The sequence below is a fragment of the Hetaerina americana genome, unplaced genomic scaffold (assembly GCF_022747635.1).
Source record: "Hetaerina americana unplaced genomic scaffold, ioHetAmer1.1.p SCAF_10, whole genome shotgun sequence".
Taxonomy (NCBI): Eukaryota; Metazoa; Arthropoda; class Insecta; order Odonata; family Calopterygidae; genus Hetaerina; species Hetaerina americana.
In genome coordinates this window covers 73,529,032-73,553,504 of record NW_027286070.1, presented here as the reverse complement: position 1 = coordinate 73,553,504, position 24,473 = coordinate 73,529,032, and the positions used below count along the sequence as shown (strand labels likewise).

Here is a 24,473-nt window from a genome sequence, read left to right as displayed (position 1 = left end):
TCACTATTTTTCGAATTTTCGGTGGTCGTTACCACCTTTATCAAGGAAGAGAGGGGCAGTTCTGTCCACTAGTGCTAAGTGTTATACATTATATATATATATATATATATATATATATATATATATATATATATATATAAGCCCCTCCCCGGACTACAACCTTGACGTGGTGGAAGGGCTTGTGCGTTCCGATGACCCCTAGAGCTGTGCTGGTGGGAGTAATAATTATTGCTCCTGGTAGGGTCACCATGCCAGATCGGTCGAAGGTTAGGAGCCAGACAAAAGGTAGTCCACGCAGCGTCTGTTCCTCAGTGAGGCGGTTGCAATGGCGTCTGACCCCAGTGGGGCAGCCAGTAAGTGATGGTGTCACATTAAAAACACTATTGAGGAAGGCAACGGGAAACCACCTCAATTATCATTCCCAAGATTAACATGATGGACTATACAGAGATTTTGAGTCATGGCAACGACGGGGCTCGGCCCAATCGGCCGTGTGCCGTGCCCGGCAGCGGGGGAGGCAAGGCTTCCGCGGTCGTCATCTAACAAAACACTTGCAAGGGAAAACCAGCAGCAGCAGGACAGAAGACGCAGGAGAAGAAGACCAAATTAGTTAGAATAGGAACTTGGAATGTTAGGACAATGATGAGGACAGGGAAACTGGAGAATATTAAGCGAGAGATGGAAAGGGGAAATATAGATATGTTATGTCTATGCGAGGTGAGATGGAAGGATAGCGGGGATTACTGGAGTGATAATTAGAATAATATACAGCGGCGGGGAAGAGAGCCAACGAGGGGTTGCATTAAAAGAAGAGGCAGGAAGAAGCGTAGTCAACATAGAGCAGGTAACGGATAGATTATTACTAGTAGATATAAAAGAAAAACCGACGAACTTGATTATTATTCATGTATACATGCCACCGAGCAACCATAAGGAAGAATAGGTCGATAGGATATACGATCAGTTAGAGGAAATAATTGCGTGTGTTCCCGCTGGGAAACATTTGATAGTGATGGGGGATTGGAATGCGACGGTAGGCGAAGGAAGAGATGGTGATGAGGTGGGTGACTACGGTTTAGGCACGAGGAATGACCGCGGGGAGAGAGCAGTTGAGTTCTGCAGGAGACAGGGATTATTCATCACCAACATTTGGTTTGGACACCACAAAAGACGCAGGTATACATGGTAAACCCCAGGTGACTCTGAAAGATATCAGCTAGATTACATTCTGGTAAGGCACAGGTTTAGGAACAGTTGATAAATTAGCACAGCTTCCCGGGAGCGGATGCGGACTCTGACCACAATTTAGTTGTTATTAACTGTAGCGTCCGTTTCAAAAAGATAAGGCAGGGGCGGCGGGTTTGAAAATGGAATGTAGAAGCATTAAATGGTTTGAAAAGGAAGGAGTACAAACAGGCGGTAGAGGAAATCATGGGGATGGTAAAGAGCCAAGTACTATCGAAGAAAAATGGGGAAGGATCAAGAAAGGGTTGTCTAAAGCCGCAAAAGACACTATTGGAACAGTTAACGCTAAACGGACTAGGAAACCATGGATCACGGATGAGATGATTACAAAGATGGATGAAAGGAGAAAATGGAAGAATGTAAATACAGAGTTAGGCAAAATGAAGTACAAAGAATAAAAACAATAAATTGAGGCGGGCAACAAATAAAGCCAGAGAAGCATGATGGAAGACCCAGTGCGAGGGTATGGAATGTTTGCAGAGGAAAGGTGACATTGGTGCGCTGTACAGCAAAGTTAAATCGTTATCGGGAAGTAAGAGAGGGAGATCTATGCTAACTGTTAGAGATAAGGCGGGTAAGGTAATAGTTGAAACAGGGAAGATCCAAGAGAGATGGAAGGAGTATATAGAAGAACTGCATAGTAAAGAACTTCGACAAAACAAAGTTGGACGTTGAAAAAAAATAGGACGTAGAGGAAGATAGCTTAGGCCCAGGCATATTAGACAATGATATAGAAAGGGCATTAAGGGAGATGAAGTTAAGTAAGGCCGTCGGGGTGGATAACATTCCCGTGGAACTTGTGAAATGTTTAGGAAAATGTGGGAGGAAGATGCTGTATAGGCTCATTCGTAGTATTTATGAAGACGGAATCTGGTAGGAAGACTTGGTGAGATCAGTTTTAGTTCCTATTCCGAAAAGGGTAAAGGCTACATCATGTGAGTACTACAGGACAATAAGTTTGATATCCCACGCAGCTTAAGTTGTTCTCAGGATCATAAACAAAAGGATAGAGAGTGGGGCAAATGATTACTTAGGGGATGATCCGTTTGGGTTTAGAAAGGGGAGAGGTACGCGTGATGCCAATGCAGTAATGAGATTATTAATCGAGAGGAATATAGAACACAACCAGGAGGTATTTGCCTGTTTCGTAGATTTCGAAAAAGCGTTTGATAGAGTGAATTGGGAAAAACTAATGAGTATATTGCAGAAAATAGGAATAGATTGGAGGGACATGAGGCTAATCCGCAACCTGTACATGTCTCAGACTGCTCAGGTGCGGGTGGGGAACAAGGAGTCAGGATGGGCAGTGTTAGGAAGGGGTGTAAGGCAGGGTTGCCCATTATCACCGTTACTGTTCAACCTGTATGCAGAGGAAGTGATTAAAGAGGCATGGGAAGAACTGGAGGTAGGAATGAAAATGGGCGGGGAATTCGTAAAATCAGTTACGTTTGCTAATGACTAAGCTTCAGTTTGTCAGTCAGCCAAGGGGCTGCAAGCACATCTTAGTGAATTGGAAATTCAGTGCGACAGGTATGGGATGAGAATCAATATTAATAAAACAAAGGTTATGCGAATTTCTAGAAAGAAAAAGGCCAAGCTTAACATTAAAATAGGAGGGCAAAAACTAGAGCAGGTAGAACAGTTTACGTATCTCGGTAGTGTTTTGGACCAACACGGTCAAAGTAGTAGGGACGTAAGGAGAAAAATTGCGCTAGGCAAAGAGGCTTTCACAAGGAGGAGGGAGTTGATGGCGGGGGAGTTGAGTAAGGATGTTAAGAAAAGACTCGTAAAATTTTTTATATGGAGCGTAGCTATGTACGGCGCGGAAACGTAGTCATTGAAACAGGAGGATAGACGTAGACTGGAGGCTTTTGAAATGTGGGTGTGGAGAAGAATGGAGAAGGTGAAATGGACCGAGAATAAAACAATTGAGGAAGTACTTGGTATGGTGGGCGAACAGAGAGGGGTTTGTTGGGAGAAATCCTATGGAGGCAGTAAAAGTGGATGAAGAGGGTATTGACCGGCAGTGGGATGTTGAAGACTGTGATAGAGGGGAGAACGTTAGGCAAACGAGGAAAGGGAAGGAACAGGATGGGGATGTTGGACGGGATGAAGGGAGTAAGAAAGTACTCAGAACTGGAGAGGGACCTGATGTAGAGTAGGAGGTTGTGTTTTGCTAGGGGCCACAAATTATTTATTTAATTAGTAATTACGTCCATCCAAAAACCTACCTTAGCCGGTAGATTACCTTATAATAATTATAATAATAATATATTTTAGGTAATTCTATTATTTATTTCCATTATGTCGCTTAGATGATTTTTATCTGAACTAGATGAAGTATCATTTATGTTGGCCATAGATTGTAGAACCGAAAAATTTGGGATCTCTGGCTTTTTATTCACTTACAAATATGAATGTAAACATGAACATGAAGGTAAAAGATGCGGGAAAACCTTTCCCCATCCACTCAATAGCTCGTAATCACCTTGGGAAGAGACGGCTTATTAGTGTCCGTACAACTCAGCTTGACCTAGCCATGGCGCGGGCCCATCGAATCAAGTTAGCAAGAGAGGAAGATAAATATGAGTATCACTTCATGCGCATTTCTGTTTGCAGGCGGAAGACGGCCGATTGGAAGGACTGATGAGTTTCCTACATATCTGTTCCCCAGTATTTTGTGTATTAGTTCGTACTTAGGAGTGAAAAGCGGCAACAGCAATGGCCTATTCCGCACGAAATTGCACCAAGGGAATCCAAAGTGTTACACCATGTCCGAAATGAAGAGTACTGTTTGGAGTACACATAGCAGAGATTTTAATAGAATGTAAAATCCGCCGGTATTCGAACTAACGCTGTCCGTCCGTGGGCGAACCCAATGCGTGGACCACCTCACCAAACAGATGACTTGATTTTTTTTAACCTCCGCAAGGGGAGCTAATATCGCGCAAACATTATATCACACTTCAACGTCCAAACTCGGTGTGGGATTATGGCTGGGGGCTTCACCCGAGTTTTTTTCTTCGATCTATTTCGCGAGGAATGGCATCATTCATCTATCCACACCCATTTCTATTTCTCCGCGTGAAGCAATTCCAAAAAAATCAACAGCGGTTAAGAATCATCAACCGCGTCACGCATTGAGAATGACTCGGTTAAAATGAAATTATTTTCTTGGGAATTACCAGCAGTGTGACCAGCATTTATTTTTTCATGATTCAACGTTTTCCGGTTTTGCGAGGAAAAAGTTGATTTTTGAATAAAAATATCGTTTACAAACTTGTGAAAGAGAGAGTTAAGGCCGATACTTTGTGGAATTTCATAGCAATGAACAAGGACGAATCAAAGTAGTTTGTGATTTCGCAGAGAAGCGCCAAATTCTTTGTGATTCAATGGGCTAGCGGAAAGGATTATTCTAAGGAAACGCGAAGTATGCGTTTTGATCCCTTCTTGAGCATCGTATTTGAAGAGCAGCTTCGAAGATAAATTTCGATAATTTGCAAAGTTTAAACTGTTTTTTTCTTTATCCATTATTGAAATAGAAAGAAAGACTCGTACTTTTCCACAGATTTTATTATACGGTACAACGCGTTTCACCGACTTGGGTACCTGATGATGCCGCAAGTCGGTGAAACGCGTTGTACCGTATAATAAAATCTGTGGAAAAGTACGAGTCTTTCTTTCTATTTCAATAATGGATATCAATTACTTCCACGAAGTGAAGCCTGAAACAATAGAATATATTTTTTTTTTCTTGTTTGAATTCATGTAATTTTCATCGTAGGAATCGTTATACAAAGTGTAGCGCATTTGAAGTGACTAAATAGTTCCATTGTGCACTCCTGGCATTTTATTGAGGGAGAGGAAGAAGTGAAAATGGTTCATATTCCACTCTACACTAATTTTTCGGCAGAAGTGTCGACAATATTCAAAAAGGGATGGTGAGTTTTGAAACGGGTACGCCGTGGTAACTACACTTGATAGGAACGCATTAAAGATCAACTCTAAAAGCTTTCTTACTGTGCGTTTAGTAAGGCTTCCACATATATATGGGTTCCTTAAGCTACTATTAAGATGTTACTCCAATTCTTGCTACACACGACCGAGATCATCAGCAATTGGCAAGGCGGCTTTCGCAACAGACAGCTTCAAGTTCCCAAAACCACAAATGGGTCCACCGCAACGATTCCAAGGACAAGAAAGCGTTGAAGTGTAAACTTCGCTTTGACTTCAAGGGCTCGCGATTTCAATTTCTCGCCTATTAGAGGCATTTCTGTGCAATTCAAGGTGTGTTTCAGGTTTTTAATCGAGCATTTTTCCGTTCCCTTTTTCCATGAATTCAAGGATCGATGCTCTTCGCGCGTCACAAAAAAACGAAATAAGTCTCCAAACACGAAACACGAGCGAGCGCTGAGATTTCCGCGGGCGCATGTGGTGCTGTTCAACGAGTGGAGCGATTGAAGCCACGACCTCCCCTCCACACCCAATCCAAAGATCAGCGAAGGACAAACTCCAGCGAGTTGCTGCTGGTGAGAAAATGAAAGCGCTGGAAATACAGTTTCGTTGCAATTTTAGAGGATGTAATTAGGCGATGGACTTAAGTTTGTCAAAAAACACCTTGAGAACAAATCAAGGTTAACGTAACGGATACATCAATTAAAATTTAACTTTAGCGTAAAGTGTTCGCTTTGACATTGAATGGAGAATGAACGTAAATCGAGCCGGAGGTCGTCCAGTTTCGTGGTCACTCCGTCTTTAGCCACGTGTATGTTTTGTCTTCAAGTTCAGTGATGATGCATTATTACGCTGAAGGAGCGCTAATTTTCTTACTCTTGGACGATCATTTGCAGAAGATCATTCACGTTAAAGAAGGTAATGAAGAGATAGGAAGATGAAAGAAATCAAGACGACGATTTGCCCAATTGTAGACGAGCAGAAGGAAACAAAGAGAGTGGGCGGGAAAACTTGAAATTAGAATTGAAAAAATTTGATTGAATATGTGGAAGATTACAACTGGAGAGACAAAAGCAGAAGTAATAATGGCGCTAAACTATAGATTGTGAAAAGCCGATTTGCCCCAGGGAAACAGTTATTTTACCAGCAGAAAAGTTTGATAGCATCAACTAATTAAACCTGGAAATAACGTAGAACATCATTAAAACCTACGTGGCCGTTCAATAACACATCAGAAAATACAAGATGTGGCGCCTGTAGCATCGGAATATATTTGCTTTTGGTTGGTTTCATCCCTAAATAGACTGCTGTTAAGTTTCAGCTATATCCCTCTCGTGGTTTCATTTTCATAGTCGATTGAAGCAACAAGCATCTGTTTATTTAGAAAAATGGAAAAAATGAGTTTCGTTAGTTGATTAAACACTTCTTTTGTGAAAGCCCTAACAAAGGAAGAGGCGAGTTGGATGAAGTTCACGACACATCTGATCCTGTGTTTGCAGCTGTTTACAATTGGGTAAATAGAGAAACACTGGATCGAGCATCCAATGATGAATGATGAGCACCGTCCATCGGAAGGGACTTTCCCCGAAATGACCGACAAATCCCACGATACGGTTTTCAGCCATCGACGAATTAAAGTTAGCGAAGGTTTCCATTTTTTTACGAAAAATCGGGCGTGAAAAAAAAACCCGGGAAGATGGGTGCTGCGTTTGCTCTCGAGAGGAGAGAATGAGCGCATTCGTGTGGTCCATTCGGAGGCTGGTTTGGCGCTTTTCCGTCGCCATCCTCACCCGTTCCTCCATTGATATACATGTATACCTGTGGACGAAACACGGGTACACTACGAACTACACTACAGAGCAAAAGGGAGAGTCGACAAAGTGGGTTTCTAAAGGCGATGCGGCCCCGAAGAAGGCGAAGACGGTGAAGTCGACCGACAAGGTGATGACCACCGTTTTTTGGGATGCACGCGGAATTATCTCTATTAATTAATTGCACAAAGTATTTTGTGCCTTTATTGCACCGGTCGAGCAAAGAAACCAAGAAAAAATGGCCTCACTTGGGCAAAGGAAATGACAATTTCCCACCCGCACCTGTGCAGTCTGAGACATGTAGAGTTGGTTGCTGGATTTTGGGAACGGGGAGTCCGGATGGGCAGTGTTAGGAAGAGGTGAAAGGCAGGGTTGCCCATTATCACCGTTGCTGTTCAACCTGTATGCAGAGGATATGATCAAAGAGGCATGGGAAGAACTGGAGGTAGGAATGAAAGCGGGTGGGGAATTCATAAAATCAGTTAGGTTCGCTGATGACCAAGCTTTAGTCTGTCAGTCAGCCAAGGGGCTGCAAGCATTGCTGCGTGAATTGGAAATTCAGTGCGACAGGTATGGGATGAGAATCAATAATAATAAAAAAAAGGTTATGCGATTTTCTAGAAAGAAAAAGGCCAAGCTTAACATTAAAATAGGAGGACAAAAACTAGAGCAGGTAGAACAGTTTACGTATCTCGGTAGTGTTTTGGACCAACACGGTCAAAGTAGTAGGGACGTAAGGAGAAGAATTGCGCTAGGCAAAGAGGCTTTCACAAGGAGGAGGGAGTTGATGACAGGGACTTTGAGTAAGGATGTTAAGAAAAGACTCGTAAAAACTTTGATATGGAGCGTAGCTATGTACGGCGCGGAAACGTGGTCATTGAAGCAGGAGGGAAGACGTAGACTGGAGGCTTTTGAAATTTGGGTTTGGAGAAGAATGGAGAAGGTGAAATGGACAGAGAAGAAAACAAATGAGGAAGTACTTGGTATGGTGGGCGAGGAAAGGGTTTTGTTGGGAGAAATCCTATGGAGGCAGGAAAAGTGGATGAAGGGGATATTAACCGGTAGTGGGATGTTGAAGACTGTGATAGAGGGGAGAGGCAGATTGAAGTTCAACTGGCGATCAGACACGATAAAGCCAAAAACGTTTGTCAATTGGTTTTTGCTGTTGCCTACCATTTAAACGTACCCCTTAGTGGAAGGGGAGGGGTCATAATAATACTCTGCGGTAAAATATTCCTCTGCACCCTAATGAGGGTCTCCGTGGGCCCCTGATTCCAAAGATTCCCGAGCGTTCAGCGCGAAGGAGCGGATGACCCCCTCCACCTCTTTCCGTCGACTGGCTAAATGGAGGGAATAAAATGTCCGGGCATGGTCCACTTCTTCAATTTACAGAAGTTCTTTTAGACACAGAGTAAGCAGTACAATCGTATTTTTCCAGTGTGCGACCCTTCTGCCATTTCGGGGCGTTTGGATACAAGGTATTGTAGAATCATCGTACAAGGATTGAACACCATTCGTCAAGACTCAGCGACCTTCCACACCCACTGACCAATGAGCGTGGAGTGAAAAGAGAGGCCGATTGAAGTTGGTTGAGGAGGAAAGGGGAAATCAGGGATTTGTAACTAACTATCCTACCTCCGCAAATTCCTTTTCGATGAGTCTCCCCCGCTTATGTTTCTCAGCACCAAAAGCTTCTCGGTTTATCACTTCCAAAAATACAAGTATGTCCTTGGGGAGAGTTACTTAAACAAAGAAGAGGTCTTCCTCTAAAATCCCCGGCCTCGCATGATCACGGAGTTAATCTCCCTTCTTACTCGTGTCAGTTGCAGCTGGTCTGGCACGGGTAGCATACAGCGGGTCAACTTCTACGGCAGACAAGGTTGCGACCTTCTTTCCGCCCCCCTCCACGCCCACTTGGCCGAGCGGAAAGCCGGCTCGACAATTGCGCCGGAATCTCCAGCGGGAGGGGCGGCGCCGAGTTCCGGCGGGCGCTCGAAGAGGGGGATCCCGTCGATTGCATGCAGTCGAGCCCGGGGGAATTTCTCCTCGGCAATCCGCCGCCTCGCACCGGCCTCTCGGAGAGGATTGGCGGTCATCATCACGTGTTTTTTACAAACGCTATTTCTACTTTTTTTTTACAAATGAAAAAGATTTTCTCATAACGGCTTGCAGCAATTTGTGTAATTCCTTACTGTACACCATGATGAACGCTAGTACAACACCGCATACCTACTCAAAAGACTGAAAATATAAAACAAAAATTGCCCCATTAAACACCGACGCATACGTTTCCTTTGGGCGTTTACGTTTTTGCAGCCAAAGTTAAGTTTGATAATTCAGATTTTATAAATGTTTTTTATAATTACGACAAACATACACCAGCCATTCCATTATTTTTTCTAAAATGTCTCACCGAGTTGTTGGACTGTATGCAAGGTGGTAGAATGCATGCAGAATTGAATGGGGAGTGTATTTTACTGTGGGATCAGGTTGTGCTAGGGCGAGGGTATATAGTTTATGTTCACACAAAACAAACCGTAAACGGTTGACTACCGAATAATAATATTCGCCAGATTCAGAGCCAATGGTTCGTCTTTTCAGACCATTATCCACACTATATAGTTGGTACTTGAGAGATGCATCGCGCTCTCAGTCCTTAAAGCACTCTCTTTCTTGCCGTGAGAGGGTCATTCGACAATTCGTGACTCTCGCCGTTGATTGAAGGCTAACATAAGATTCCGCGACATCCAATTTCTTGGAAAGCACTTTTTATAGTATTTTCTTCCATATTTACATTCAGAAAACCGTTACTTTCCCGATAATAAAATCAATATTATCTACGTTTTCAAAGGTATTTGAGGTATTTTAGTATCCGGCAAGCCACCGTTAGGGTGTGTGGTAGTGGGTGAATACACACCAGAATAATTTTACCCGAATATAGTATGACCCTACCGCAGTAGAGCAATGTTATTATGATCCCCTATCGTTCGTGGAAAAAATGACATCTTAAATCTGTTCTACACCTAATCTCTCTAATATATTGATATGATCTCTCCTGCCGCAGTACGATACGGGTAATAATACATTTTCAATATCACTGCCAAAGAGACCACCTTCCAATTCATGCAAGAGAGATGTAATCTGTAATTCAACCTTCGCTCTATTGAGTGATTCCCAGCCTGGCTCCTCTAATATTTTGGATATGCTACTAAGTTCATTACAACAACGTTTAGCCAATCTAGCTCCTCTACGCTGCATGCGATCCAATTCGGCATTCAAGCCAACTTCGTGAGGATCCCATATACTATCAGTATATTGTACACATAAATGAGGCCCAACCAGGGAAAGATAACATTTCTCTTAGACATTTTCATCACATTGACCCAGAACTCTTCTAATTTATCCTAATATTTTGTTAGCTTGCCCTTATATTCCCCCTAGTATGTGTTCCACCCAGGAGAGATCGTGAGTGAGGGTAACGCCTAGCTATTTAATCGAGTCTACGCATTCCATTTCGGTGTTCCCAATACAGTGGGCGTTCGGGAGGGAAGTGCTCTTTTTCCAAAAATTCATCGCTAAGAACTTTTTCAAGTTTAATTCTAATGATAATGTGTCGCACCAGCGTTGTATAGCATTACGGTCATCTGACAAAGCTGCTGTTTCCTCAGGATCACGGATATCACGGCAATCCCTGCACCATCAGCAAATAAACGTTGTCTTACTAATGACTACGGAGTCAATGTCGTTCACGGAATTTAGGAATAAAAGAGGCCAAAAACGTCTCTCGGGAATACCTGAAGTAACTTCAACTGCATTTGAGCCAACGCCATCTATGACTATTCTCTGAACCCGACCATTAGAAATATCTTTGATCCAACTCCGGATATTTTTATCTATGCCATATGCTTCTAGTTTTGCGAGTAGTTTAGTGTGAGGTCAAAGACTTTCTTCTGAAGCAAGAACATTTTGATCAAAAAGCGCAAGTTGAATCTCGCAGTATCTACATTTACGGAAATCGTGCTGATTTTTCATTGACAACTCCTGATTATCGAGGTGTCTCGCGACCGAACCAACAACTACGAGGGTAGGTTCAAAACTAATGCACACATGCTCGTAGACCACAAATGAAATGACCTTCAGAATCTCTCCTGGTAGCATGTGGAAGTAACATTCCCCCTCAGCACGCATACGCAGGTTTGATGTCGTTACATTGTTCCAGTGTATTTCGAGAAGCGGAAGTTTGGAGACGTGTTCTAGTGCCACGAGTACCTCCACACGAGTACCTCCACACGACTTTTCTCAAATCCAGGACTTGACAGCTGCCTTCCCCTCATCTTCCGAGGTGCAATGAATACCCATGAGATGTCTCTTGAGTTAAAGGGAAAAACAAAAATCGCGAGGCGCAAGATAGGGGGAGTAAGGAGGGTGTAGAATCGGTTTAAAACGGCGTGGTACCCATCGTGCATAAAATTATACGGCATTCCAAATGTTCAATAATTAAGCCGACACGCTCCTTGGATATTACGATATGGTTTTCGATACGGTTTTTAGTGATTCGCCGTGCATTTTGAATCAAATCTTCGACAAGTTTGCGATGTTTATCGTCTGTGGCAGTGATCTCACGTCCGCTGTGTGTTTCATCGACAATTATGGCTTTTACAGGCTCGCAACCACGACATTTTACTACCCATCGATTTACAGTAGACCTATCAACAGCATGGTCACCATAAACAGCCTTTAAACGGCGATTAATCTCAATAAGAGTCACTTTTTCAGCAGTTATAAAATTCAATAACAGCACAATGTTTAACTCGCGTTGACATAGCACTAGAACACGTCTCCATACTTCTACTTTTAAAAATACACTGGATGAATGTAACGACCTTAAACCTGCGCATGCGTGTTGGGGGTGAATGTTACTTCCAAATACCACGAAGATTGCTTCTGAATGTCATTCTATTTGTAGTCTAAGCATGTGCGTATTAGTTTTCAATCTATCCTCGTCTCTGTTCCATAATCTTGCACAAAATGGATGCCAGGAAAATGAATATATAATCGCTCGGTTCCTCCCTGTCTCCGTTTTTAAATATTGGTGTTACGTCAGCCGTTTTCCAATCTCTGCGAACCTTGTGATCTACTTAGCGACTTCTTCAGTATTTTTTCTAGATATGGCGTAATTTCCGGAGCTAGATCCTGAAATATACGAGCGGGTATTTCATCGGGCCCGGAGGATTTATTAGGTTTAATATTTTTCAGTAAATGCTCTATTCCATTATATGCGATTTCAACTTTGGGAATCGGTTGGTCAGCAAGGTTGGAGACATTTGGTGAGACATTGGTGAAGACGCTTTGAGAGAAGGAATTTAATAAGTTAACCTTTTGAAAACCGATGGTGACTCTTTCGCCGTTTTCATTTTTCACTGAATTGACCATTGACTTATTTCCTTCCCTGAGCGTGTATAACGTGCGACCGAAACGTTTACGAATTGTGTTTCAAATTTTCCGCCAACCTTTTCCTTTTCAATTCGCTGAACGCTTTCCGAAATTCCTTCTTGGCATTTGCCCTAGACATCTTGTAATCTCTCATTGCTTTTTTCACTAGAGATCACTAGTATTTTTCATCTTGGCGTGACATAGCCTTTGACGTCGCAATACCTTTCTCACTTCTGCGTAGTAATGAGTTGCAGTATAATATTTCGTTTGAACAATAGTATTTGCCAGTTCCCTTCCCCGTGTCGCCTGCGGTTACACAGAGAAATCTGGTTCCCCAAAACTCACACACCATGTGTGCATAGAGCTGAGAGTCGCCCGGATTCGAGCATGGACCTTCCCGATGGGTCACTCAACACTCTCCTCAATGTGCCATCATATCCACGCTAACCCATCCTAAAAAACAAGAAAACAAAAAAGTTTGAAAAACGTGATACAGATCTCGTCGAACGCAGGGGATGAGTGTCCGTACAGGGGGATGGGTGCCACAGGAGGGGGGGGCGCAGGTAAAGAGGGCTTGGGTCGCGTTTTATTTATGCTCAGGTTGGAGGACGGAAGCGCAGGGAAGTACCAAAGGAGAGGGGAGGGAGGAAAGGAGAGTGAAAGAGGTTGTTATTAGCAAGGTTAAATTTCTTGCAGAGGAGTATTCCTAATTGCACCAACGCGTAATTTCTAAAACCTTCGGTGTTCCACGTGGGGATGTGTGGAAATCGCTCCCGCGGCCTTCTACCATTCATTAAATGTGCCGCGAGGCAGGACTTATGGTCTGCCTGCCTACCCATGAGGGAGGGATGGTGCTGCTTGCTCTGGTTCCAATCCACTGCAAGAAAAAGAGGAGGGGGGATTTCGGATGATGCCACAAGTTTGGACAAAGGCATATTAGGAATTAGCACCATGGAATCTTTCTCTCGGGTTGCTTTTTTCGCAAGTTTTGGCCATCCTTTGCAACAAACTGGCTGATTGAAAGTTTCAACACTTGGCTAGAATGTACCACTCTACATCTACATCTACTTAATACCCGCATCGAGCCGCCGCAAGGGCGTGTGGCGGGGGGTGTTAGAGAGTACCACACGCAATTGAGAAAAAACCGCATGCAAAAGCCACAAATTAATACAATCCACAAACAAAATATGGTATGCATTTATGCAAAAACCCTTACATCCCACACACACATGCAGACACACCACAAACTACCAACTAACTTTTCCACTTCCTTTGTTCCAAAATTTCAAAACTGCGAATGTGCCTGTATTAAGCATAAATCCCCATTCCTTACACCAATCCGAGATTGAGTCTAGGTCTCTAGAGAGTAGCTCGCGATCTAGTTGCTCCTTATTACCCTGCATAGCACCGAGGTGGCAGCAAAGAACCTCAGATTGCTACTAGCGTGTGAGCTTAAGTCATCAATGTATATTAAGAACAGAAGCGGCCGATTGAAAGGCTAACTGAATTGATACCATGTTTCACTCGACAGTGGCAGTTTTTAGTTTGAGCGTGTCATCTGATCTATCAAAGAGCTCTACGTTCTTAAAATGACCACATGTATATCGAATGAATTTCACTGCACAGATATAAATCTGTCCCTGGAATAGGCCATCAAGACCCCCAAATAAGAGCACTTTTCCACTGACAAAAATTTATTTCTTACTAGGTTTCGATGCAATACAACATCTTCAGGTGAACGGCCACCGGAACATTATGTAATAAATCGAAATCTGGCCAATGGTAACTTTTTATCCCATGGAAAAGTGCGATTATTTGTTCACTATGATAGAATTCCACCAAGTCACGCCTGAAACTACGCCATTGATTCAAAAGCTCAAGTTAAGAAATGGAGATTGAAAGTGGCACTGTAAAATGAATTTCAAGTGCACTTATCATCAAATAATGGAAATGGTATAATACACGGCGAGAAAATGATAAAATTTCAATTCGTATGCAAACGGCGAGATTTTAATCGTAATAATATTAATTTAATCGTAATTAATATTTAATTTGATTAATAATTTCGAAATATCAGCATGGTCCAGGTACTAAGGTCGTTGAGTTACTTCAGGTGTAAGTTCAACAAACAAAGCTCTAAAGTAGCATTCTCGCAACTAAGTTGGCATAGTTATTTCAAATATGCATCTTTTCACTGCGTGGAGGCACCATAAAGGGGTCGGTTTATCTCTTTCACTAGAAGAGAGCCGAAATAATGATGAACCTGGATTTCCAGAAAAGCGTCCAGTGCTATTTACCAACACATACATGCAAGCGGTGGGTGGACTTCAGAGTCTCGATATAACTGGAGGCTGATAAAGAAGGCGGCATATCGTCATTCGGCCTCCCTTCACTCGATACCTCATAATCCAACCCGACGCAACTTAGACAGAACAAACATTTCCCGCATTCATTGTTTTCGCTTCCTCTAATTCCGCAGTGTGGCAAACACCACGATGGATGGATCTAAAACTTGAAAAAAGGTTCTCCGTGGGTTATAATAGACATTGTATGTCGTGAGTACTTAATATTCGGCCACTCTATGATAGTTTAATCGCATAGATGTACATCATTGAATCATATTATGCAATTACCAGGAGAAATTTCCAAAAGATTTGTCATCAATATGAGAGAAATAAACTATTTGAATAATTTTATTCACGATCACAGCTGTACAATAAGTTCAAAGTGAAATGGTACCTGCTGAAATGATCAACAAACATAAATATTACGAGAGGCATCTGTGATGAATAAAGAGAAAGAAGAATAAGGTTCTGGAAAGCATACAAAAATGCAGGCAGTCGATCAAAGAATAAACTATTGCTCACTGTGGTATATTCCTCGACTTCCGCTTCGAGGACGCTGGATTCCTTTGATCCGCATGAATTCAAAGGAGTTATAACCTCATTTCACGCGGAGCGCAATGCAGGAGACGTATTTATAGCTTGCGGATGATGACTACGCAAAGCGTCACTTAGGACGCAGGAAAAGGTGGTCGAGGTGGATTCGTGGCACGAACCAGGAAAGGACGAGGAATGAGGGGTTGCTGACAACTTTTTGAAAATTGAATTTTTCCTCGATGGAGTCGGATTTTCGTCCAACTGCTAGCACGTTTCCGCACACAAAACCGCTCGCTGCCTGTGTCGAATGACATGAAGCATTTTCGATCACCTTCTTCCCACAAACAGGCCATCTTAAGCTCAAAGACCATTGACTGAGTGAGAGGGAATCATATAAGAAATAACCAGGTAGATCATGAGATATTTTTGAAAGCACGGAAAGTTTTAAAATATGCAAAAAAATATGGTTTTCAAAATGTATGTTTTTAGCGATGAAGTATTAAAATTCTCGTAGTTTCAAATGAGCCGTTTTATCGAGGAATGGTGTGACCTCCCAGTCCTCCCGCTGGCCGCGTCCCAACAATGGCTAAACGCAATAATTGAGGGATGGAAAAATGAAAAAGGACAATCAATCAATGTCGAACGCATCGCCTCGAGTGTGTGCGTACGAGAGGCGAGGAGGAGAAATCGGGGGAAAAATCGGGAAATATTTCCCGATTTTTCCCCCCAAAGTAGTGCACGGATAGAGCTCGACGAAGAGATGAAATTTAAAAAAAAGGACCCATTCAATTCTTTAATATATCATTCGATCGTAATACATTTCATCAATGAACATGTAGTTTTATATCATAATATCCATATTTGGACCAACACGGTCAAAGTAGTAGGGACGCAAGGAGAAGAATTGCGCTAGGCAAAGAGGCTTTCACGAGTAGGAGGGAGTTGATGACGGGGACTTTGAGTAAGGATGTTAAGAAAAGACTCGGAAAAACTTTGATATGGAGCGTAGCTATGTGCGGCGCGTAAACGTGGTCATTGAAGCAGGAGGATGGACGTAGACTGGAGGCTTTTGAAATGTGGGTGTGGAGAAGAATGGAGAAGGTGAAATGGACAGTGAAGAAAACAAATGAGGAAGTACTTGGTATGGTGGGCGAGGAGAGGGTTTTGTTGGGAGAAATCCTATGGAGGCAGGAAAAGTGGATGAAGGGAGTATTGACCGACAGTGGGATTTTGAAGACTGTGATAGAGGGGAGGATGTTAGGCAAAAGAGGAAAGGGAAGGAACAGGATAGGGATATTGGACGGGATGAATGGAGGAAGGAAGTACTCAGAGATGAAGAGGGACCTAATATAGAGTAGGATGCTGGATTTTGTGTTTTGTTAGGAGTCACAAAATATTTAATTAGTAATTATGTCCATCCAAAAACCTACCTTAACCGGTAAATTACCTAATGGCATCCATATTTATGCATATGCTCTCGTAAGTACACCACCCGCGTGTGGGATAAAAAAATGAATTAATTTAATCAGATGATTTATATATAGTAGCTATTTTACATTAAATAGGATGCAATATCTATAATAGAATACTACCCCATACACACTCGGTGATAAAGTACGGTACCTAATTACTCGGTGGAGAAGTACGAGGTTTCAGTAATAATCAAAATTTTTCGAATTCTCAAAGAATGAAAATAGTAATAATTTTTTACCATCACATAAACATATTAAAAAATATGAGAATGAAATGTAGGAAATCTATCCAAATGGCACAAAAGTGGCATTAGGAAAGCCCTCAGTTGGAGAGCAAATTAAAATAATAGTAAAATGAAATATTTAAACATAGCGATGTCATTTGTGATATAGAATGAATAAGAATACACGAAGATGTCAGCAGATAAGAGATTCAACTGGATGGAATCATCAACTGGCAGATGACAAGTACTGGCTCATGACATGTCCTCTAACTGATCGTATACCCAATTCGACCTCTTCCTCGGTATGGTTGCGCGGTGGCATGTATACCTGAATAATAACTAAGTTCGTCGGTTCTGCTTTTATCTCTACTAGTAATAATCTATCCGTTACCTGCTCTATGTCCACTACGCTTCTTCCTACCTCTTCATTTAACACTATGGCAACCCCTCGTTGGCTCTCTTCCCCGCCGCTGTATATTATTCTATAATTTTCACTCCAGTAATCCCCGCTATCCTTCCATCTCACCTCGCATAGACCTAAAATATCTATATTTCCCCTTTCCATCTCTCGCTTAACATTCTCCAGTTTCCCTGTCCTCATCATTGTCCTAACATTCCACGTTCCTATTCTAACTAATTTGGTCTTCTTCTCCGCGTCTTCTGTCCTGCTGATGCTGGTTTTCCCTTGCAAGGGTTTCGTGGGATGACGACCGCGGAAGCCTTGCCTCCCCCGCTGCCGGGCACCACACACGGCCGATTGGGCCGAGCCCCGTAGTTGCCAGGACTCAAAATCTCTATATTGCCCATTATTATCTTGGGATTGATATTTGAGGTGGTTTCCCCGTTGCCTTCCTCAATAGTGTTTTTAAAGTGACACCGTCACTCAATGGCCGCCCCACTGGGTCAGACGCCTTTCAGGCGGTCTCACTTTAGAAACAGACGCGTTGACTACCTTTCATCGGCTCCTAGCCTTTGACCTATCTGGCATGGGTGACCCTACCAGAGCAATTATTATTACTCCCACCGGCACAGCTCTCGCGTTCATCGGAGCGCACAAAGGCCTTCGACCACGTCAAGGTTGTAGTCCATGGGAGAGAGATATCTATCTACTTCTTAAATATTTTACTCTTTGGCAAAAAGGGGTCCCCTCTGTGCTCTTCAAATTCTCCTGTGTAGAATACAATTGTTAATGGACGATTATATATAATATATATATATATATATATATATATATACATAATAAATTGGACAGGAACAAACAAAATAGAAACACATAAAAGATCACTCACACGTTATTTCTTGATCATTTCGTCGGAATTCTGCTCCGTCTTCATCGGAAGATATTACTTCTATATCTTCCAATGAAGACGGAGCAGAATTCCGTCGAAATGATCAAGAAATAACGTGTGAGTGATCTTTTCATGTGTTTCTATTTTGTTTGTTGCTGTCCAATTTATTATTCAACACTTCCGTGTTACGTCGAGGAATTCTATGTGTATGTTTATATATATATATAAATATATATATATATATATATATATATATATATATATATACACATACATATATATCTTTAAGGCTCTGATTCATGTGAAAGTTAATCTAGAAACTTAACAATTAAGATCTTACATCCAAAACTACCCCAAAATAGTTTAAGCGAATCTAAATACTACTTATGGTAGATTGTCATCAACTTACAACACATTTCATAATATGGACATACGACTGTATAACTATCTGCCTACTCAGTTGAAATCAGACTGTATCCAGAGTTTCAAGAATAGTGTATACATATACCTGGTTACTTGCTCACCCAATTTACTCATCGGATGAATTCTTTTGTGGCAATCTTCATCACATATAAGAAGTTATGTTTGTATGTTAAATAATATTTATATTGACGACATTTAATATGGCTGTATCAATTTTCAAAATGAAGTTGCAATGTCGCATAAATTCAAGCACCGTGGATTCTCTATGAATTAAAATCTTTTGGCATTCGAGCCCAAAGAACTTCAATCTACGTGTCTGAACTGGTTTCGCCATCAAATCTAATTAATACCTATCCCAGAACCAATTGCCTCAGATCGAGCATTTAAAGAAAACTACTTTGTAAATGAGATTAGTTTAATGTTGCCTCTTTTTGCCTTCTATTCCTGCCATCCATTTCTTGAGACTGCCAAAAAGGAATTTAAAATTTTGAAATATCGATTTCATGATTTGTTTCGATTGGCTGGAGTCCCTCGACCACAATTTGATGTCGTAACAGCGTCAAAACAGCCTACTCGGGGAGTGAAGTGAAATCGGTTGGGCGCTTAATGTATGCCCAATGAGTTGGTTACCCCACGGTGACACGAGTGGGCACTGGAGGGTTAAAGGCCACCGGTGCTCCGCAATGTTGCGCGAGGCACCCGGATGAGGAAAGAAAACATTCCTCGGCGGCATTCATCTCTTCCACGGATCGACTGCCACTCGAACTAATTCAGTCTCTCCGGGCGAACGAAATCTCTCACGATAAAGACGAGGAGGACCGTCCGTTCCCACCGAGAGAACGGAATTTGAAGTCCGGCAACAAACACGCCAGTTTTAATGTGATACGAAGGGAGCTGGAATTTCAACTTGGCCGTGTACAGTTAATTTTTGCATTGCTAGTCAGTCGATGTAATGATTTACCGAAGCACTGAATGCGAGATGGACGGGATAGCATTTACACAACGGCTGTGCCATTCGGTGATGTTTTTGCATCAGGTTAATTTGCATTCTTCTTAGTCGTCTATGTATGAGGGATTTTTTAAAATTTCAATTCATCAAAAACAGTCGTTTCTCATTAAGATGCCAACTGGGAAATTTTTTCCTTCTCTTTGCGATCGAGTTCGCATATCAATGGCTGTTTTGACATCGTTTCGTTGAGGAAAAATCCGGAAGGGAAATTCACGAAATCCTAATTTAACTACATCCGATATAGTTGCATTGCAGAGCTAAGTGAATCTGAATCTCAGTTTCTTTGGGCGAAAGTAGCGAATATACTCAGTCGATAAATCGCCATATAGCTCAGGAGTAACTTGGAAGTGGATGACGTCGTCTTTCGCTTAATAATAATCCCCTCTAAAAATCCTAGAGATTTGATCTGACACGGTCTATGAAGATGAGACGGAATACGGAAAGAAGTAGAAAAGGGAGAAAATGACATCAAGCCGAGAGGAGGAAGAGAAAGAGGGGTGTGACATGGGGGATGAATTAGATTAAAAGACACGTAACTCGGGAAGTACTGAGATTTCGGGCGATCGACGCAAAAATGTCAATAAAATTGGCTACTAATGAACTCCGGGTCCCGAAAGTCAACTTGACAAGTGGCAATATTGACGGAAATTGAAACATATGGAATTATAAGGATACGTGTCACGTAAATTGGGTAGAAAGTTTTGAGAACATTTCAACAAAAGTAGCGATGCAAGGATGACTACCAAATTTATCGAAATCATCATTTTGAACGCAACAGAGCAAAGGGAAAAATGTGACCTCGAGATCTGCCATTTCAGTCCAAACGCCAGGAGTTCGAACCTTGAGTCACCAAAGGTTAAATGGTGCTTGCTTATCGCAGACAACGTCCGACTGCACATGCGACGCTCATTGCGCAATCAAATCTTTTGAAGTTGGAACAATAAAAGAAACAGAGACGAACGAGGGTCACCGGCCGGCTTTTTATGACTCGATTTGCTCAGACGTTCGACCTGTAAATGTCATTCTGATAGCAATTTTATAAACTTTCTTGCTAATCCCCGGCATGTTATCCTCACAACATTTTGGCTCAAGCAAACAAGAAAAATAGGTCCAGGTTACGTTTACGAGGGGACCAATCTCTCCTTTGGGCAGAGCAAGAGAGAATCGTAGACTCGAAATTTCCGCTTCTTCTATGCTTCAGATTCACGACAATTGCACTCAATCGAGTGATTCGTAACTTGAAAATCACCGAAACAACAAATTCGCTCTGCTTTCACTGTCACAGTCTACATTAAATTGCCTTATTCAATACAAAAATTATCTCCTTGACGGCATCACCTGGCTCCCTATTGGGAACATTTGGGAGAACGGGCGGGGCATTCTTATCTCCGCCAGCATATTGCATATATATCTCGTGAAACTGGAATTTAACACCTATAAGAGAGCGAATCCATATCAAAAGTATACTACCTTGATCAAAAATTTCCCGGAATTTATTCAGAAAATTAAAAATACAAGTTTATTCATCTAAATCTATATTGTCCCCTTCAAAGTAATCCCCATCGACTGCAACACACTTATGCCAGCGCTTGATCCAATCCTCGAAACATTTTTTATATTCGGTTTTCGGTATGTCCATCAGTGCTTCCTGCGATTTTTCCATTACTTCCTCTCGGCTGCTAAAACGCGTTCCCCGTAATGGTTTTTTAACTCGATTGAACAGAAAGAAGTCACAGGGAGCCAAATCAGGTGAATTCGGTGGCTGTTGGATGGTATTTGTTGCATTTTTCGTCAAAAAATTACGAATAATGATAGCACTGTGCAACGGTGCGTTATCATGGTGCAAAATCCACGAGTTTTCTGCCCACATTTCTGGTCTCTTTCGGCGAATTGCTTCACGCAAACGTCTCATAACGCCCAAATAATACTCTTTGTTTACTGTCTGGCCTTCTGGCAAAAATTCATGATGCACTACACCGTTGTAATCCATGAAAACCGTCAGCATTGCCTTCTTTTTTGACTGAAAACGACGTGGTTTTTTTGGTCTCCGGCTCATTTGGTGAACGCCATTCACTTGCCTGATGTCTGGATTGCGTGTCGTACTCATAAACCCACGTTCGTCTCCAGTAATGATCCTTTTGATGAATGTGGGATCGGATTCAGCCTCGCAAATCATGTCCTTTTGCGACGTCAACACGGTCTCTTTTTTGCATGAAATTGAGGTACTTTGCTGCTACACGCGGAAACCCAAATCATTAACCACAATGTCTTGGGCGGATCCATAGGCAATGTTCAAGTCCTCCGCTATTTCTCTGATGGTTAATTGCGGTTATTGACCAACATTTCTTTTACTTATCAATTTTTTTCACCGACTTTCGATGTCGATGGTCTGCCACTGCGTCATCATCTTCGATTGGACTCACGACCACTTCTGAACCGCTCGTGCCACTGGTAAACGACCGTTTTTTTAGAGAATCGTTGCCGAAACACTTTTCCAACATTTCCAACGTCCGTGCGCCACTAAATCCGTTTTTTTACGCAAAATTTAATACAAGTTCGTTGTTGCAAATTTAAATCCATTTCTGCAATTGTAAAAAATCGCCAACACTCACAGAGATAGATGTACTCTTGGCTACGTAACTTTTGCAAATGTCAAGTTATGACACTAAGATTTAAAGGGAATATCAACAAAACAGATGTACCAATTTAACAAAAAAAACAGAACTCAAATCGGAACGATGGGAGCGCCACACGGTGGTTATTCCGGGAACTTTTGATCAAGGTAGTATGAAAATAGTAAAATTTCTATATTTATTATTTTTCGTCATAAACTTAAATACATGCGCCTCTCTGTCCTCTTTTATATATCTGGGATCTTTATAATACATGTTTTAATATATTGTTTTAACATATGCGATATTTTTAATAAATCGTATCTAGGAAGACTGATTTCGTTCTTTCTCCTCGACAAAAGAGGACGTAAAAGCCCAGTTAGAGATGACGCTTAGCCAATTAAATAGGGTTTCTATTTCCCAACGGAGACAGATTGAAATCATATTTTCAAAAGCTTTGAAGGTATGAATGTAAGAAAGTGATTTTTTTCATGTAATGGAAACAATAGTAAAATGCCAACGACCGCCAGCCAGTCAAAGCCATGCAGGCTAATGGGTCATAATTGGGATGAAGGTCAGCGGTAGCCTACTACTCTTGCTTATCCATCCCATTGCTACGTGATACGTAATATATTCGTATAGTTTCATACGAGAATTTATTACTGTCGGAACCTCAAAAGCTGTGTCACCAAGTATAGTGACTATAGTATAGTATAGTGACTTATCACTAAGAGGATCACTCTTAGTGATAAGTGATTCTCACCCTTGTATAACAGTTCGGGAAATTCTGATAAGCGAATCACTTCGCAATGTAATCACCAGCAAATTTAACGAAACAATACCTGTGGCAGGGTACTGTTTCGTATAATTTGATTGCGATTACAGCGCCTGCTTATGGGTACCTTGATAATTGAAATACTATTGGCAATACCCATCAGCACGGCCATACACCTACGGACCGCACGGAGCGAAATGATTCGGGGCCGAGAGAAAAGGATGACAAAAAAAGGTCGTGGTAATGGAGATAAAAATCCCCCAAAAAATGCAAAAAATGTTCTTTCGAACAACGATTGATTTACACTCTTGAATGTTTGTCAGAAACCTTGAACACAGCACAAGTATCACACCGGAAAAAAATTGATTCCAATGGCGCCAAATTTCTTCCCGCTTCGCTCGGTCAAATCCTGGTCGTGAGTCACTGCGGCATCAAAACGCCTCCCCCCCCGCTCCGTTCATCCGAGTTATCCCTCTGCCCGGCCCAGACGATCCTCACGCCCTCTTGGTGACCCACATTTCTTCGTTTTCGTGTTTCCCAAACATTGATGAATGTCCCTTGCACGCTCACCTTTAGCCCCCTGGGGCACCGAGTAGGACAGGTCGATGAACTCGATGTCGACGGGCTGGCGTGCGGGGAGATACGACAGGGACATCGCCTCCTCGCCGGCGTGAGCGATTCCTCCGGGCCGCATCCCTCCCACGCTCCCATCCTCCGCGACGCCGTCCGTTCCCGCCACCCTCCCGCCGTTGGATTCACTGGCTGGCGGCCGGCGCACCATGGGACGCCGGCGTTCTCTCTCCCTCCTTCGCCCGACGCGAGAAAAACCCTCTCTCTCTGAGGCCGCGGCGCGCAACGCTTCTCGTCTTAACCGCCCCGATCGACGGCGAACGGGCGGATGAGCAGCGAGGGGAACGGGCGGCGTAAGGAAGGCGGGGGGCGGAGACATTCCCCGCCCCTCCCCCACTCGGCCCCCACCCGACCTCAGGAGGTCCTCTATTTACGGCGGTTGTCAAGTTTCCACCCGTACACCATCGGCTGCACGAGCTCACGATTCCTTTCGAATGGATGTTGATGTTGACTTGAAACGAGACGAGACTAGGGGTCCATCCGTCCCCTATCGCCTTCTCTTCTCGTGCCTCGCCTCGCACGAATCTGCACGTCGCGACCCGCGCGAAAACCTTCTTTTGTTTTCTTGAAAATACACACGTATCTCAACTTTGACTCATTCATTGTAATTTCGGTTTGGCCGCAGGTTGGCTCTTTCATTCTTTTTGTTTCCAGTTTATAAATCAAGGAGTCATTAACAATTAAACATACTCAAGTCTTCCTTCTCTAGCTATTGCA

At 42.5% G+C, this 24,473-nt stretch overlaps 1 protein-coding gene across 1 annotated transcript in view; it reads right to left on the bottom strand.

Moving 5' to 3' along the window:
* The window catches only part of LOC139700247 (ATP-binding cassette sub-family G member 1-like), a 108,196-nt gene extending 84,151 nt beyond the window's left edge, over positions 1-24,045 (bottom strand). The window contains exon 1 of the mRNA XM_071598869.1: positions 23,697-24,045. Coding sequence (XP_071454970.1) covers positions 23,697-23,907 — 211 coding nt within the window. The 5' untranslated portion in view covers positions 23,908-24,045. The remainder of the gene's footprint in view (positions 1-23,696) is intronic.
* Between the last annotated feature and the right edge of the window lie 428 nt (positions 24,046-24,473).